The sequence below is a fragment of the Vipera ursinii genome (genome assembly GCF_947247035.1).
Source record: "Vipera ursinii genome assembly, chromosome: 4".
NCBI classification, from domain to species: Eukaryota; Metazoa; Chordata; class Lepidosauria; order Squamata; family Viperidae; genus Vipera; species Vipera ursinii.
Window position 1 is genome coordinate 8,789,487 of NC_139514.1, and position 16,075 is coordinate 8,805,561.

The 16,075-nt window shown below is 43.3% G+C and overlaps 1 protein-coding gene across 1 annotated transcript in view; it reads right to left on the reverse strand.

Moving 5' to 3' along the window:
- Window positions 1–11,727, reverse strand: part of ME3 (malic enzyme 3) — a 125,931-nt gene extending 114,204 nt beyond the window's left edge. The window contains exons 1-2 of the mRNA XM_083362128.1: window positions 11,550–11,727; window positions 11,097–11,310 (exon numbers count right to left, since the gene is read on the reverse strand). Of these exons, the coding sequence (XP_083218254.1) occupies window positions 11,097–11,276 (180 nt within the window). The 5' untranslated portion in view covers window positions 11,277–11,310; window positions 11,550–11,727. The remainder of the gene's footprint in view (window positions 1–11,096; window positions 11,311–11,549) is intronic.
- Between the last annotated feature and the right edge of the window lie 4,348 nt (window positions 11,728–16,075).

The window sequence follows — 16,075 nt, forward strand, 5'->3', positions numbered from 1 at the left end:
ATTTCAGCATCATTAATAGATGAATGGACATATACCCGCAGTGTTCATTTTTAAATAAATCTCCCAATGATATACTGAACCTTTTTTGATCATCTCGGCTTTTTTTTGTCTGCAGAATGGTTTCATCATGCAATTTTAAAAATTGGATCAAATGACCCTTGGCGTCCTTTCTTTTCATGCATTTTAAGGGGGATGTGAAGGGCAGACAAGACTGCCCTCTTTTCTTCTTGGAAAAAGGGATGTTTGAAATGGAGTGGACACATCCAGCCCCTGCCAGTGCTTTTTATGGAAATACCGGGTGAACCAAAACTCTGCATTAAGTAATAAAAGGTAAAGGTTCCCCCGCACATGCGTGCTAGTCGTTTCCGAATCTAGGGGCCAGTGCTCATCTCTGTTTCAAAGCCGAAGAGCCAGCGCTTGTCCGAGGACATCTCCGTGGTCATGTGGCCGGCATGACTAGACGCTAAACACTGTTACCTTCCCACCGGAGTGGTCCCTATTTTTCTACTTACATTTTTACGTGCTTTCGAACTGCTAGGTTGGCAGAAGCTGGGACGAGTAAGAGGCGCTCACTCTGTTAAGCGGCACTCGGGATTCGACCCGCCAAACTGCCGACCTTCTGATCGACAAGCTCAGCATCCTAACCCACTGAGCCACCGCATCCCTTGCATTAAGTAATATCTGCATGCAATTACAGGCAGGTAGAAATTTGGTACAGCCATGTACAAATTTTGGTTGTTACAGGTGAAGGAGATAACCTACTTGCAGTATAAAATATCCTTTTTAATAGTTCAAAGAATTTATTTTAATCTAATCTAATAATTTCATTTAATTATTTTATTTTATATTTTATTTTATTTTATGTTTTATTTTATCGTATTAGTATAGCCACCCATCTTACGTGATTCTGGGGAATCATACAAGACTTAATTAAAAAAATCACAAATACAGGCAGTCCTCGACTTACAGCCACAACTGAGCCCCAAATTTCCGTTGCTAAGCAATTCAAACATCCAGGGAATTACTGCCGTTGCTAAGTGAATCAAATGTTCATTAAGTAAATCTTGCTTTCCCACTGGCTTTGCTTATGGGAAGCTGGCTGGGAAGGTTAAAAAAAGGTGATGATCACATGACCTCGGGGCAGTGCAACCGTCATAAAGTGGCTGAATTTTGATCACGTGATCATGGGGACGCTGCAATGGTTTTAAGGGTGAAAAACAGTCATAAGTCATAGAATAACAGAATAGCAGAGTTGGATGAGACCTTGGAGGTCTTCTACTCCAGAGGTCCCCAACCCCCGGTCTGTGGACCAGTACTGGGCCGTGGCATGCCAGCAACCAATCCTCACAAACAAGCAAAGCCCCATCCATAGGATGCAGACAGCACACAAAACCAGACACACTCCAGTCCACTGAAAAGCCTCTCTCCATGGAACCAGTCCCTGGTGTCCAAAAGGTAGGGGGTGTTGTGATTCAGGGTCAGCCTGTGGGTTCGGCAGTTGGGTCGGACGACTCAGAGGAGGAGGAGGAGGGGGGTGTTGAAGAGCTTGCTGAGGGGGTTGGACAGCTTGATGAGAGCCCTCAGCCAGGCCCCTCTCATCTGGTCACGACGCAAACCCAGCTGTGTGAGCCTGACAGCGTGGATGAAGATGACCCACAGCTGGCCCTGTTCAAGGACGCCCAACGCAGGAGGCAGTCAATCAGGAGTAAACAGAGGAAGGCAATGGGGCTCCTCGGAAGGAGGCAGAGAGAAGCCACGCCCTGAACTGTATTTAAGGGGGAATGCGTGGGAGGGCTGGTTTGCTGAAGGCAACCGCTTGAAAAGCTCCCATTTCTTGGTTCGTGTCTTGTTCTATTTGTTTTTGTAGCAATAAATTTGGCAGGCGTAATTCCAGCCTCTTGCCTTCTTGTAAAAGGGGTTGTCCCTGCCTTTTCTGCAGGGCCGATAGCAGGCTGGTAAAGAACAGGGGGCCTCTGTTCTAGTCCAGCCCCGTGCTCAGGCAGGAAGTCCTATCCCAGGGGTAGGCAACCTGGGCTCTTTTATGACTCATGGACTTCAACTCCTAGAATTCCTGAGCCAGCAGGAATTCTGGGAGTTGAAGTCCATGAGTCGTAAAAGAGCCAAGGTTGCCTACCCCTGTCCTATACCATTTCATGACAAATGGTTGTCCAATCTCTTCTTAAAAACCTCCAGTGTTGGAGCATCCAGAACTTCTGGAGGCAGGTTGTTCCACTGGTTAATTGTTCTCACTGTCAAAAAATTTCTCCTCAGTTCTAGGTTGCTTCTCTCCTTGGTTAGTTTCCATCTGTTGCTTCTTGTCCTGCCTTCAGGTACTTTGGGGAAGAGGTTGAGTTCCTCTTCTTTGTGGCAACTCCTGAGATATTGGAAGACTGCTATCATGTCACCCCTCACCTTTCTCTTCATTAAACTACACATACCCAATTCCAGCAACCGTTCTTTGTATGTTTTAGTCTCCAGTCCCCCAGTCAAGGACTATCTGTATTGGTATTCTTGGTTTCCTAGTCTGAACTACCATGGAGTGATGACACCTACACACTGCAAAGCCTGGGAGTTGATTCATTTTTTTCTACTGCACCTCCAGGCAACCCTCAACCATATGGCTGAAGAGTAGACAATGAAATACACAACAGTGTTTAGATAAGGAGTGCCTCTGAAGCGGAAGCCATAGTTTTCTAAAACTGCTTTCAAATCTCTTTATTCATGGTAGCACAATCATCCAACGCAGACTAAAATCACACATAATCTCTAAAAGAAAACAGCATGGATTTTCCTGGCAGGCAAAACACACTGTGTACTTTAACACTGATTATATGCTTGCTATTTCTTCCAAGCACCAGTACTTTAGAAATATGAAGTGCATTTATGGATTGGTATACTACCCTGCTCATCTGTAATTCCCCTAAGTGAATTTACAAAACCAAAAGGAAATGCAAACAATGAAAACATAAAACATCATATGGAATTAAAGACAGCCTATTAAATATTTACTTTTGCAGTTTGAAAAGGGGGAAAAGTTGCATTGTGGAACAATGGATTTCAACTTGCCATATGTCTAATTGGTTTCACCTCCACTTTCTATTATTATTATTACTACATGCTAGATAAGCAGCTAAAATTGCTTCTTTGATCTTATACATAATTACTCGAACTAAAACTAAGCTTTTTACACTCAGGTAAGTGGGGAGTTGGAATTAAGCCCACCTGAATTCAATAAAAAGGTGTGTTTTAATACATTCCTCACTCACAATAATCTAGGATAAAGCGGAAATCCTGGGTTATAATTAGGCGCAGTTTATAAATGGAATGCAGCCTTATTGGAAGGTGGTTACCTGTCTAATGAAATTACAGTTTGCTCATAGTAAATGAGCGCCAAGTGAAACAGAAAAGGAAGAGATTTACAAATGCCTGTTAAATATAAAAGCCAGGTTAGAACTTCCATATAAAAAATGCAATATATTTCTGATACAAAAAGGTAAAGCTTTTCCCTCACTCTAGGGGATGCTGCTCATCTCCATTTATTAGCCAAGGGAGCCAGCATTGTCCAAAGATGCTTCCATGGGTCAGGTGGCCAGCACGACTATACACCGAGGCGCACAGAATGCTGAATTACCTTCCCGCCACAGTGGTACCTGTTTATCTACTCGCATTGGCATGCTTTCGACACTGCTAAATTGGCTGGAGCAAGGAACGGGAGCTCACTCCATCGCACTGCGCTCAGGTTTCATTCAGCTTGCCAGTTGATAAGCTCAGCGCCTTTAACCATTGAGTCATTGTGTCCCCCCGACACTAAAAGTTATACGTAAGGAACTAAGTTATCATTATGTTTCTTATGGGAACTGCAAGAAAGACAAAATATTGAGGGATTTTATTTCATCTTCATCTGGTTTCTCTTTATTTTATCCAGGTCACTGTAAAGCTGGACTAACGTATCGATCAGCTTAAAGTCACCCGGTGATTTTCCATGACTGAAGTTAGCTTTGAACTTGGACCTCTGTCATCCTAGTTCAGCATTTTAATCACTACACGGAAAGAAAGTACAGAACTAAAGTATCCTTGATAAGGCATAATATCCAAAGAGCAAAGTTCTTGGCTTTCATTTGCTCGAAAACTCTACATAAGGCTGTCTTTGAAGACAAGTGGAAAGCTTGGTCCAGAATGAAGGGGCCTCATTGCAAATAGGGACAGCAGATTTAGCAGTGTTGTATCTGCACTGTGCTTTCTGCTGAAGATCCTGGTATATTTCTATGTTTAATTAAAAAAGCTGGTTATCAACGATCACATCAATCAAATATCTATAATGCCACATCTCCAGATACGGCCAGCTCTTTTGAGGGTAGAATGCCGGCTTTTTATTCCACAGGAGGTAAGAAAGGTGTGGTTGGATTTAAATGATTACGTAAATAAATAAATAAAAACCAAAGTTCCACATGCTTTTGCAAATCTTCCCAAGTTGATTAAAGCAGCAACAAACCAACATGTTCCTCTTCTGCTACTTTACAATCAACGGAAAACCATCATCATGATCAGAGAGGGTACATCTACATAGGAACCAGTGTGGTGTACTTAACTTAAAACCATTCATTTAGCAATTGCTCGAAGTTACAATGGCACACACAAAAAAATTACCTACAACTGGTCTTCATGCTTTACAAATATGGTACATAATTTATTAAACATTCCCTTGGCAGGAAAAAATTTTTAAAAAATCAAATGAAGGAATGTGAACAAAGAAGCCATTGTTATTTAAAAAAGGAAAATAGAATTCCAGCCTTAAAATATAGATGGACACCTAAAATACAACACAGCAAACATTACTTGTATTGAAAAGAAGAATGGGTGCTGCATACACTCCAGATTTTTACGAGCCAAAGTAAAACAAAAAAAACCCACACAAATAAAAAAAAACCCCAAAATACTGGAATTAAAGTGAAATTGAAAGGGGAGGTGGGGTGGAGGAAGCCAACTATAATAATAGTAATTGATTTCCTTGACTAGAAGCCAAATCATTAGAAAATAGCCAGTCTAAAAATTGTCATATTCATTGGAAAAATAGACAATATTATTATGATTACGATTGTGTTTACTATTAACAACAACAATACAAGTAGTCCTCGACTTACAACCATTCATTTAGGGACCGTTTCGAAGTTACAAGGGCCCTGAAAAAGTAACTTATGACCGTTTTTCACACTTACGATCACTGCAGCATCCCCGCGGTCACATGATCAAATTCAGACACTTGGCAACTGGCATGTACTCATGGCGGTTGCAGTGTTCCTGGGATCATGTGATCCCCTTTTGTGACCTTCTGTCAAGCAAAGTCAATGGGAAAGCCAGATCCCCTTAACAGCCGTGTTACTAACTTAACAACTGCATGATCTACTTAACAACTGTGGCAAGAAAGGTCGTAAAGTGGAGCAAAATTGACTTTAACAACTGCCTTCATTGCGGACATAGGCTGGACACTACTTGCACACGTATATACGTATGTGATTACAGATCCCAGATACTGAGATATCTGACTGAATACAGCCATGAAAAAAATCAAATAGTTTTTTTTCAGTTTGGTAGCCACCCTAAGTAGAAGACACATGAATTTGCAAAATCATACCCACCCCAGATGATCCAGAAGATTTGCAAGATAAAGCCAGCCCAAGTTTTACTTCTGCATTGCATGCTTGCTGCATTGCAAAAAAAAAGTTATTCCAAAGTGTTGACAAGTCAGAAATATCTTTCCCTCTTCTTGCAAAAAATAAAACAAAACTGATGACTAATGAATTACCAATCCTTGTTTGCAGTGGCATTTCTCCAAAAGATAAGGGGGAAGTTTCACTCCAAAGTACATATAGTATTTTACACATACTATTCTTCCTATATAACCAAGGACATAACTAAATAATCACCACACGTGTGCAAAATAAATAAATAAAATAAATCAGTACAGGTAGTCCTCGACTTATGACCGTAATTGAACCTGCAATTTCAGTTCTGGGTGGTGACGGTTGTAAAGCAGGTTGCCATGCGCAAAAGATTGTACAACCTTTTTTGCAACTGTCATAAAATGAATGTGCTGTTTGAAAAGCGAATGCCACGGTCGTTAAGCGAACCCAATGATCACTTTGGGGCGGCTTTGCTAGAAAAATATGCCACGGTCGTTAAGCGAACCCAATGATCACTTTGGGGCGGCTTTGCTAGAAAAATGCTTCATCAATTGAGGTCATATGAATGGAGGGCACTTCAAATGGCCGTAAATGCAGGCCAGTTGCTGGGTGCCCCAAATCCTGTCACATAACCAGAGTGGGACCTAAGTCCCTTTTTGGGGGTCCATCATAACTTTGAACAATTGCAAAAACCAGTTGTATGTTGAGGACTACTTGTATACAACCTCTTAGGGACAGAAGCAGCTGAATTGCTGAATTCGATGACAGCCAACAATCTTGTCTGCAGGCAATGCCCGATTCCCTGATACTTAAATACAAATGTGAACTTGTGTTCGCACAAGAATGACAAAGGATGTTTTTTGACTGGCAAATATGGCACTGTTGATGGCGGGTAGTAGTTCAGTCTGCAAGCGAGAGAGCGTATGTTTTATCCTCCGGTCCCCTAATCATCGTTGTTACTCTTCCCTGTTAAGACTCTAGAAAGAGTGCGGAAACGAGTGGCAACGATGATTAGAGGACTGAAGGCTAAAAATATATAATGAACGGTTGCAGGAACTGGTTATGTCAGGTCTAACAAAGAAAAGAGGTGATATGATAGCAGTCTTCCAATATTTGAGGGGCTGTCACAGAGATGATGGGATCAAGGCACATAAAGACAAGACAAGACAAGAAGTAACGGGTTGGGAACCTAATCAAGGAGAGAAGCAACCTAGAACTAAGGAAACAATTTCCTGTCAATGAGAACAATTATTCGGTAGAAAGGCTTGCCTCCAGAAGTTGTGAGTGCTCCACAACTGACTGAAGAGACTGAACAGTCATTTGTCTAAACCAGACATGTCAAACACAAGGCCCGGGGGCCAGATCCGGCCCGTGAAGTGGTTTCATGCAGCCCGCGAAGCCATCCTGGAAACAGTGAGGGAACGGCCCCCACTGCCTTGGCCCTGGCCCAGAGACCCTCCTTCTGCCAGAGACCCTCAGATCTGTCCCACTCCTGCCCAGGCCCCCATAGGCACCCTTGATGCGAACGATGTAGAGCTGGCCACACCCACCCAGTAAGCCATACACACTCTAGCCACACCCACCCAGTAGGCCACGCCCACCCTGGCCACACCCACCCAGCCCCCTGAGGGCAACCGCAATGCTGATGCGGCCCTCAATGAAATTGAGTTTGACACCCCTGGTCTAAACGATATAGGGTCTCTTGCCTGAGCAGGAGGGTCAGGCTAGAAGACCTCCAAGGTCCCTTCCAACTCTGTTATACTGTGACTAATGACTTGCAAAAACGCATCATCCTTAGAGGAAAGTCAATCCTTTATCAGTTCAAAAAAAAAAAGAAGAACTCTGGGGCAACAGATTTGGGTAAACCTTTCTGTTCATTCCTATTCGAATTCTATATGTCCAGGGAATTTATTCTCAAAAGGAATCTTTATTCGAGTGAGTTCCCCCACCACGTTTTAAATGGTTTAGTCCAGGAATTTTTTCATCAGCTGATCCGGGTTTTGTGTGAACTAGTCTCAATTCAGGAAGGAACATGTGGACCAGATCAGTGGTGGGATTCAGCCTGTTCACACCAGTTCGGCAGAACCGGTAGCTAATTTTTGTGTTGCCCAGGCCCAGAATGGACTTCTGCAAGCGGCTTCCACACAGAGAACTGGTTGTTCGCACATTTGAATCCCACCACTGGACCAGATTCACATATGCATTCATGCACATATTGGATTTCTATAAATCTTGTTTTATGAATAAGGCTCCCATATTTATGTAACAAGCTATGTGCTAACAAATATACTTTATCATGAGATAACAAGGCAGCTATCTGACCTCCCTATTAATGGTAAAGTTTTTGGACTGATCCCAACGAGCAATTGTACGGTCCCTATAAAATGCCTAGAACTGCAAATTGCAAAGAAGAATGGCCAATTTTTCTGCCTTTTCAATAGCTGCTGAAAAGCCACTGGATTTGAATTGATTATGTGTTATCAAGCTGTTTTTGATTCCTGCCAACCACAAAATATCTAGATATACTGAGTCATCTCTGGATAGGATTTTTTTTTTAACTGGGTGTTTTGCATTGTAACAGTGGTGGGGGGTTTTTTGGTCTACGACTGCACATAAACACTGATACCCACATTCGCACTACATGGGAAGACACAATACACTAAATCACAAACCATCCAATCCCATTTTAGCCTAGAATAGATTGTTGTGACAATCCATCCAGTAGGTTATAATCATAAAAATGAGCCACATGTGCAGATTTGATTTGGTTTTAGTTGAAAACCATGACAAAGATCACCAGCATTTTCCAGATTAAGCAGTAAACCATTACTATCACCCATCAAGTTCATTTCATGAAACCAACCAATCACAGAAGACCACGGCCCTATTTTTTGAGAATATCTAACAATAATGCTGATATCTGATTAGATTTCATGATCTTGCAAGATTTCAGAAGTCTGTATGGCAATATTCAGCTACCTCTGAGTACCATGCTTCTGATTTCTGCTCTGCACAGGTGCAAAGCTCAACATAGAATAGGCTAATTTGAAATGAGTTAATGAGTTAAATTGGGGCCAAATTCTCCTTTCCAGCTGTGGATAAATCAGCCACAGCTGGAAATTTTTTTTCTTGAGCTTCCATTCCTTTTGCAGTTCTATGAATTGGCAGGTGCTATAATCCAGAGGTAAAATAGATGCCTGAATGCTGAAAGTTGCAGGTGTTTATTTATTTAGTTTTATGGCCAAAGGAAATCTGATAGGGCTCAAAATATTCCATCCTAAAAATTTAAAGCAGGGGTCCACTTAAGTCAATAATACCAGGCTAGAAGGCCAAATTTTTGATCTAAGACAGGGATGTCAAACTGCCCGCCTGTGGGCCGGTTGCATCATTGTAAAACTGCACCTACCCCTTTGCCAGCAATGGAAAAAAAGTGGCAATACGTCACGACACGTCACGTGACGTTGCGAGTTTGACACCCCTAAGAGAAGGCAGCATTTTACTTTCTAAAAGCTGTTGTGATTAGTCTTTGACAACTTGACTATAGTAAATTTAGTCCAAATGATAAATTATCCAGTAAATTAAGCAAGGCTTCTTTGTATTATTAGGACCGGAGGATATGGAAAAACCCCAAACACTCCAGAAAGGCAACTTTTAGGAAAACTCAGGAATGTTTCCCTTTTTTCTCCAAATCACTCCAATGTGATGTTCCACAGGTGAACTACACCGTTTTCCAGAAGTTAATCTTCTGAATCAGAAGCAGTTAGTGGTGTTCCAGATGTGGTTCAGCAGAAGACCTCATGTGGAATGTTACAAAATGTTTCATAGCCAAATATGGATAGCTACAGCGCCTTTTCCAAAGCTCGTGCCTCTATGTGTATTCAACTTAAACTCCAATCAGCATGGACCATGACTGTTATACATCGGAAGAGTAGCAACCAAGGACATTTGCTCTCTAAATCAGGGGTCCCCAACCCCCGGTCATGGACCGGCACCGGTCCTTGGCATCCCAAAACCAATCCGCACAAAGACGTGAAACCCCATCTGAAGGATGCAGGCAGCACATGAAACCATGTCCCCTCCAGTCCGTGGAAAACGCTCTCTCGATGGAACGGGTCCCTGGAGCCCTAAAAAGGTTGGGGGGCCCTGTTCTAAATAGTTAACAGGCCATATGAATCAGTAGGAAATTTTATAATACATCTTCAGGCCCAACGAAGGATAACGAGAACCTGGTGGATCAAAGTATAGAAAGGTCTCTGGTCCAGAAGACTTAATGGACTTTCTAAGTGGAAAACAAATGCCAAGGAAGATGAATTCCCTTGAAAATTAGTTGAAGAAGTATAAGGGCCACACTCAAGAGGTAATTGTTTTAGAAGACAAAATTGAATCTGAGGGCAGCAACCAATTGTGAGGTCTCCTTGCACAACAATGACAACTGAATAAGTATTCCGTAACATTTGGGACCCCCTCCCAGGTGCTAGATCTGCTTGGATCAGCCAACACACCATTTGGGGATCTCCAGGAAATCCAGACTTCCGGGAGAAAACAGCCTATGTGGATGATGGGAGAATTTTATGTGAATTTCATGGTTCTACAAGTTACTGTGCTGTGAGCTTTGTTGACATAGAGAAATAAAAAACAACAACAGCCAAGTAGGGATACTGTCCATCTTTCTGTTCTAGATTGCAGAAATCCAGAGGAGCTGTAGGGGCAGAAAAAAGTTAGTTTTTCACCAACTTTTTGCTGCTACCCAGAGGCCATCTGGAGTAGTGAAGCTCATCCCAAAGGTGCCTTTTCACATGGCAACTGGACTTTCTTGTTTTTCTTTGAAGACCTTTCACTTCTCATCCAAGAAGCTTCTTCAGCTATGACCGGATGATGGGGCAATGGAAGGATTTATACTCCTTGCACACAGCTGGTCATTTGCATTTTTTTTCTAGAGAGTTGTTGATACCACCTGGAGGTTTATATGCCCCCTGTGTCATATAATATACGTGGGCGTATACATAATTCTGTATTTATTTTTATCATATTTACGTCTATCGGAGGTGGTGACCCTTTGAGAGCTGTACGCAATGAAAGTTCACTTTAACGTATGCCGATTAGTGTACATTCAAAGTGACCGTAAAGTTAATATTCTTTTCTTATCCTATTTATCTGTGTCATCAGGGTCACCTGAGTCGTGCAAATGGGTGTGGAGCCTTCTCGGAAGCTTCCCCACCATCCAGCCAGAGCTGAAGAAGCTTCTTGGGGGAGAAGCGAAATGTCTTCGAAGAAAAACGAGGGAGTTTTTTCAGTTGCCTCCTGGGGGAAAAAAAAGGCACCACCATGACCTGGATGACTGAGAATCTCCATAGACATTTAACGAAGCTCATCGTGGGCGTTCAGATCATAACCACCACCCAGTTTGGACCAAACCTTGTTGAGATGGGGATTCCTGGTGATATCGTAACCCCGCTTCTTCATCCCCGTGGCTCTGGTGGCGGAAGGAGGGCACTCTCTGGCGGAGGAGGACCTGATGGGGGGCAAGCCGCCCAGCTGGACCCCCAGCCTTCGAAAGAGGCCGCCAACCCCTCTGCTTCTCAAGGACTTCAGCATCACGGATGGGTCCTCCTTGGAGGAGATCCGGCACCTGCGCGGTTGGGAGAGGGGAAAAGGCAAGAGAGGTAAAAGCAGGAAGCCAAGCCAAAAGGATGGGGTGGGATGGCGTGAGGGTCTTTCCCAGGGCGAGGAGGGGAGGGGAGGGGACACGAGGCGCAAAGGAAGGGTGGGAAAGAGTCATCTGCAAAACAAACACACACACACACAAACAGACACACACACCCCACACACAAAAGCCCCAGACAAAGCAAGGGAAGAGCTAGATCTTACTTCCGTTCCTGAGCGTTTTTCCTTGCCCGGGATCGTCAAGAGGGCGCCCAGCGCAGCAGCCTTTAAGACACGCGACCCTAGGAAAGCGAAAGGAAACCCCAGGAAGCAGATCGGCCGCCGGTCTTTGCAACCCGAAGACTGGCGCTGGCAGCCGGAGGGCGCCTCCTCCTCCTCCTCCTCCTCCCGCCCGCAATCCCCGCCTTCTGTCCCCCCCCCCACCAGCCTCCCTCGTTGGGAACCGGACCGTGGGAATCTACCTGGGCGTTCCGGGAAGGACGTTAACCCGAGCCTGGAAAAATTCGGTGGCGGGGGTGGGTGGGTGGGTGGGAGAAGAAAAGGAGACGTGAGGGGCGGCGGGGGGGGGGTGAGAGGGAGATCTAGTTTCCACCAGGTCGCAACATCTGCAAAGGGCGCTGGGAGATCTAGTTTCCACCAGGTCGCAACATCTGCAAAGGGCGCCGGGAGATCTAGTTTCCACCAGGTCGCAACATCTGCAAAGGGCGCCGGGAGATCTAGTTTCCACCAGGTCGCAACATCTGCAAAGGGCGCCGGGAGATCTAGTTTCCACCAGGTCGCAACATCTGCAAAGGGCGCCGGGAGATCTAGTTTCCACCAGGTCGCAACATCTGCAAAGGGCGCCGGGAGATCTAGTTTCCACCAGGTCGCAACATCTGCAAAGGGCGCCGGGAGAACTAGTTTCCACCAGGTCGCAACATCTGCAAAGGGTGCCGGGAGAACTAGTTTCCACCACTTCGCAACATCTGCAAAGGGCGCTGCTAACGCCCTTCCCCCACCTCCGCCCCCACGGACCAATGAGGATCAGTCGGTCCCTGATTTGGAAGGAGACGGAGGAGTCTGGCTTCAGGGCCTGTGGTTGGAAGAGCATCTCTTGTTCCTCATCAGTCTTGGCCTGAGGGGCGGGGGGGGGAGGGACGGGAAGCAGGATGAAGGGAGGGGCTCCTTGACCCAATCTGGAGCATCACCGGTTGGGTCTTTATCCTGTAAAAGGACCGTACGGGGGGGGGGGTGTCGCAGAGTCCGTTCTGGGCATTGAGAGGTAGGGTGGTTTGGGGTTTTTTTCAGGACAGGTTGGGATGTCGGAAAGGCAAAGGCAAGTTGAGGATGCTGCCAGTTTAACCCGGGCCCCAAAGTGCCAGTGGGAAATGAAGTGAGGTAGGCGATTGATTGATTGATTGATTGATTGATTGATTGATTGGAAGTAGGCCAGAAGTAGCATGAATAGCATATTTAGTTATTTATTCATTTATCGGACCTAGGCCAGAATAGCATGAGAAGCGTGGCTGCTTATTTATTAGAAGGAGGGCAGAAGTAGAACAATTGTCTGTCTGCTGGCCCATCCGCCTTATCTATTTATCTGTCTGTCTGTCTGTCTATCATCTATTTGTCTTATCATCTCTGTCTGTCTAGCTACTTATCTCTCTCTCAGTCCCTCCCTCTGTGTCTCTCTGCCTACCTGTTTGCCTACCTACCTGCCTTATCTACCTTATCTATCTATCTATCTATCTATCTATCTATCTATCTATCTATCTATCTATCTCTGGCCACATGAAGATAGCAAAAGGAGATCTAGAGGTTTCGGTACCCTACTGGAAAATCCAAAAGGCCTCACTCTGTGTTCTCTCCAGGAAATGAGTTAAGACAGGTGCAAGTGATAATCTGATCTCTTGTGCACCTCTACTGTCTTCTGATGGAAGAGTTTTTAGTCTCTTGCTGATGGATGGCTCCATCTGATTTGAGGAAAGGAGGAAAATGGATAAAGAAAAGCTTTGAATTTGAATGCAGGGGCCTCCCCAGAGTGGGTTACAAAACTAATGAGATGTTAGGCACAAATATTATGGCTGAACTCTTCCTTGTACCTTTTGTTGTCATGTACAAAAAGTCAGTCCTAGAGGAGATCAAGATTGAGGGCAAGAGAAGAAGGGGACGAGAGAGAATGAGGTGGCTGGATGGAGTCACTGAAGCAGTAGGCGTGAGCTTAAATGGACTCCAGAAGATGGTAGAGGACAGGAAGGCCTGGAGGAACATTGTCCATAGGGTCGCGATGGGTCGGACACGACTTTGCAACTAACAACAACAACCACAAAAAGGATGGGCCTTTGGGACAGCTCAAAAAGGAGAAACTTTGCTTGCAATGATATTGTTGGACTTCTGGCACTCTAAGCAAATAGACTGTGGCTTAGGGAGCCATGACAATAACCTTGGAGAAGGCATCCAGAAGCTGTTAAGATGCATTAAGCCTTGGACAGGTGACGGAAGGGTAGGCAGAGAGAATATGGATGAGCCAGCAGTGTGCAGCAGCAACCAAAAAAGCTAATACAATTCTGGGTTGTATAAACAGAGGCATAGAATCAAGTTCACGTGAAGTATTAGTACCGCTTTATAAAGCCCTATTAAGACCACACCTGGAATATTGCAGCCATTGGTCACCATATCACACACACATAAAAAAGCCCTAGCTTGATTTTTAAGTGTGTGCCTCACCCCCAAAGTAGGGCTTATTTTGGGGGTAGGGCTTATATTAGGCCCACCCACCCCCCAAAATCAAGGTAGGGCTTATTGTTGGTGTAGGCCTTACTTTCAGGGAAATACGGTACATATACCTTGGCCAATGGACTTCAATGGAAGGTGATACAATAACGGACATTGAACAGTGTGTTAAATGTGGTTGGTAGGCATTTGGCAAGCTAGGCCTAATTTTCAAGAACGACCTCCCCCTATGCCTGAAGAGAAATGTTTTCAATCAACGTATATGTTACCTGTTCTAACATGCCGACAAAACATGGATACTAACCTCACAATCGATATAAAAGCTATGAGTGGTGCAAAGAGCCATGGAAAGATACATACCCAGCATCACAAGACAAGATAGAAAGACCTGTACATGGATTAGAGAACAAACAAAAGCATATGATGCCATCCAGAGAGTAAAAGAATTGAAATGGACACAGGCTGGTCACATAGCAAGAAGAACCGGTGGCAGGTGGACCAAGGCAGGCCTATAATGGATACCACTTGATCAAAAGCATCCACAAAAGAGACTTAAGATGGATTGACAACATCAGCCAGTATTGTGGGCCCAATTGGCAAAAGAAAGGTTGGGACTGTATAGGTTGGAAACATGCAGAAAAGGCCTTCATCCTGCAGTGGATAGACAATGGCTAAAATGATGGTAATGAGATTGCTACAATAGGAGCTCTCTTACAATATTTTCAGGATATCAATGCATCTAACTCATGCAGAATTCTGTGATGGCTCTAATTGTTAGGGCTAGAGATGTAAATAATTTGCTTCTGATGATCTAGAACTCAGCCATTTCTGCCTCCCAATGATGGAAGTTAGGGTAACTTTTAGGTGAAGTTTAAATCCTAAATAATATATACATAACCACCAACGAATGCAATGACTTCTGGACTAGTCCAATAGTACACCATCCAATGCTTCCTTGGCCCTCTTCCGGTAGTATGCATTTTTCCATACTGGGCAAATACAATTCTTGCTACGATTAATATATATAAAATTAAATATAGACATCTTCATCACATTTTTCTGTTATTATACATAATATCGATAATATCACTTTATAATATCTTTTCTAGCCAAAATATATCTCAATTGCATTTGTACTTAAAATCCATTTATTCAATCAATATCCTGTTTTCCCCGCTTTTACAATTTTTTAATTTCCCATCAATGTTGAAAATATCTCTATCACTTATAATTTTCTCATAATAAATTATATTTGGGTAACCAAAAGCTTCCCTTATTCAAAACCTTTTAGAATTTTCATATTTCCCATCTCATAACAAAGTATAATATTCTATTTACAAATCCTATCCTTCTAATTATAATACTTTTATTTCTAACAGTTATCTATTTTCTTAGCCATATTCAAACATCTGGTTAGTAGTATAATATCCCATCTAATAGGTCAGAACCTCTGTTTTCTTCAGTCTTACTCTAGCTTTCTTCCTTTGCCAAATAACTTTCCAAGTCAGTACATTTAAATCATCAAGTACAGTAGTTCCTCCTCTGTTTTTGTATATATTATTTGGGAAAGAATTTGGATGAAGTGTTTTTGGAAGAACGCTCAACCCATTTATATTCATTAAACAGCCTCCATCCTTCTCCTTCAGTTTTTCTTTTCATTTTTTATTTGTCAGTATTTAGCATTTCTCCTAACAGCTTTATCATCCATTCAATCAGCTCTTCTTCCTTATCCTGAAATGTGTTCTGAGATCTTGACAAGTACGATGTCTTTTCTATTTCTGATGTTTATCACTGCATCTTCTAATTTTTCATTTGTTTCTATGAGCTTCTCAGGTTGAAAAAAGTGTCCTCTTATTACCGGCTATGTTTGTGAAGTCATTTCCTGACATTTGTCATATTTTTGTACTGATATGAAACTCACCTATCTAGAAAATTACCAGAAAGCTGCTGGTATTATCACTTTTTTTTTGAAAAAAAATTGTATGCGCTGGAAAATCTTGGGGTTTTTGATGGAATTA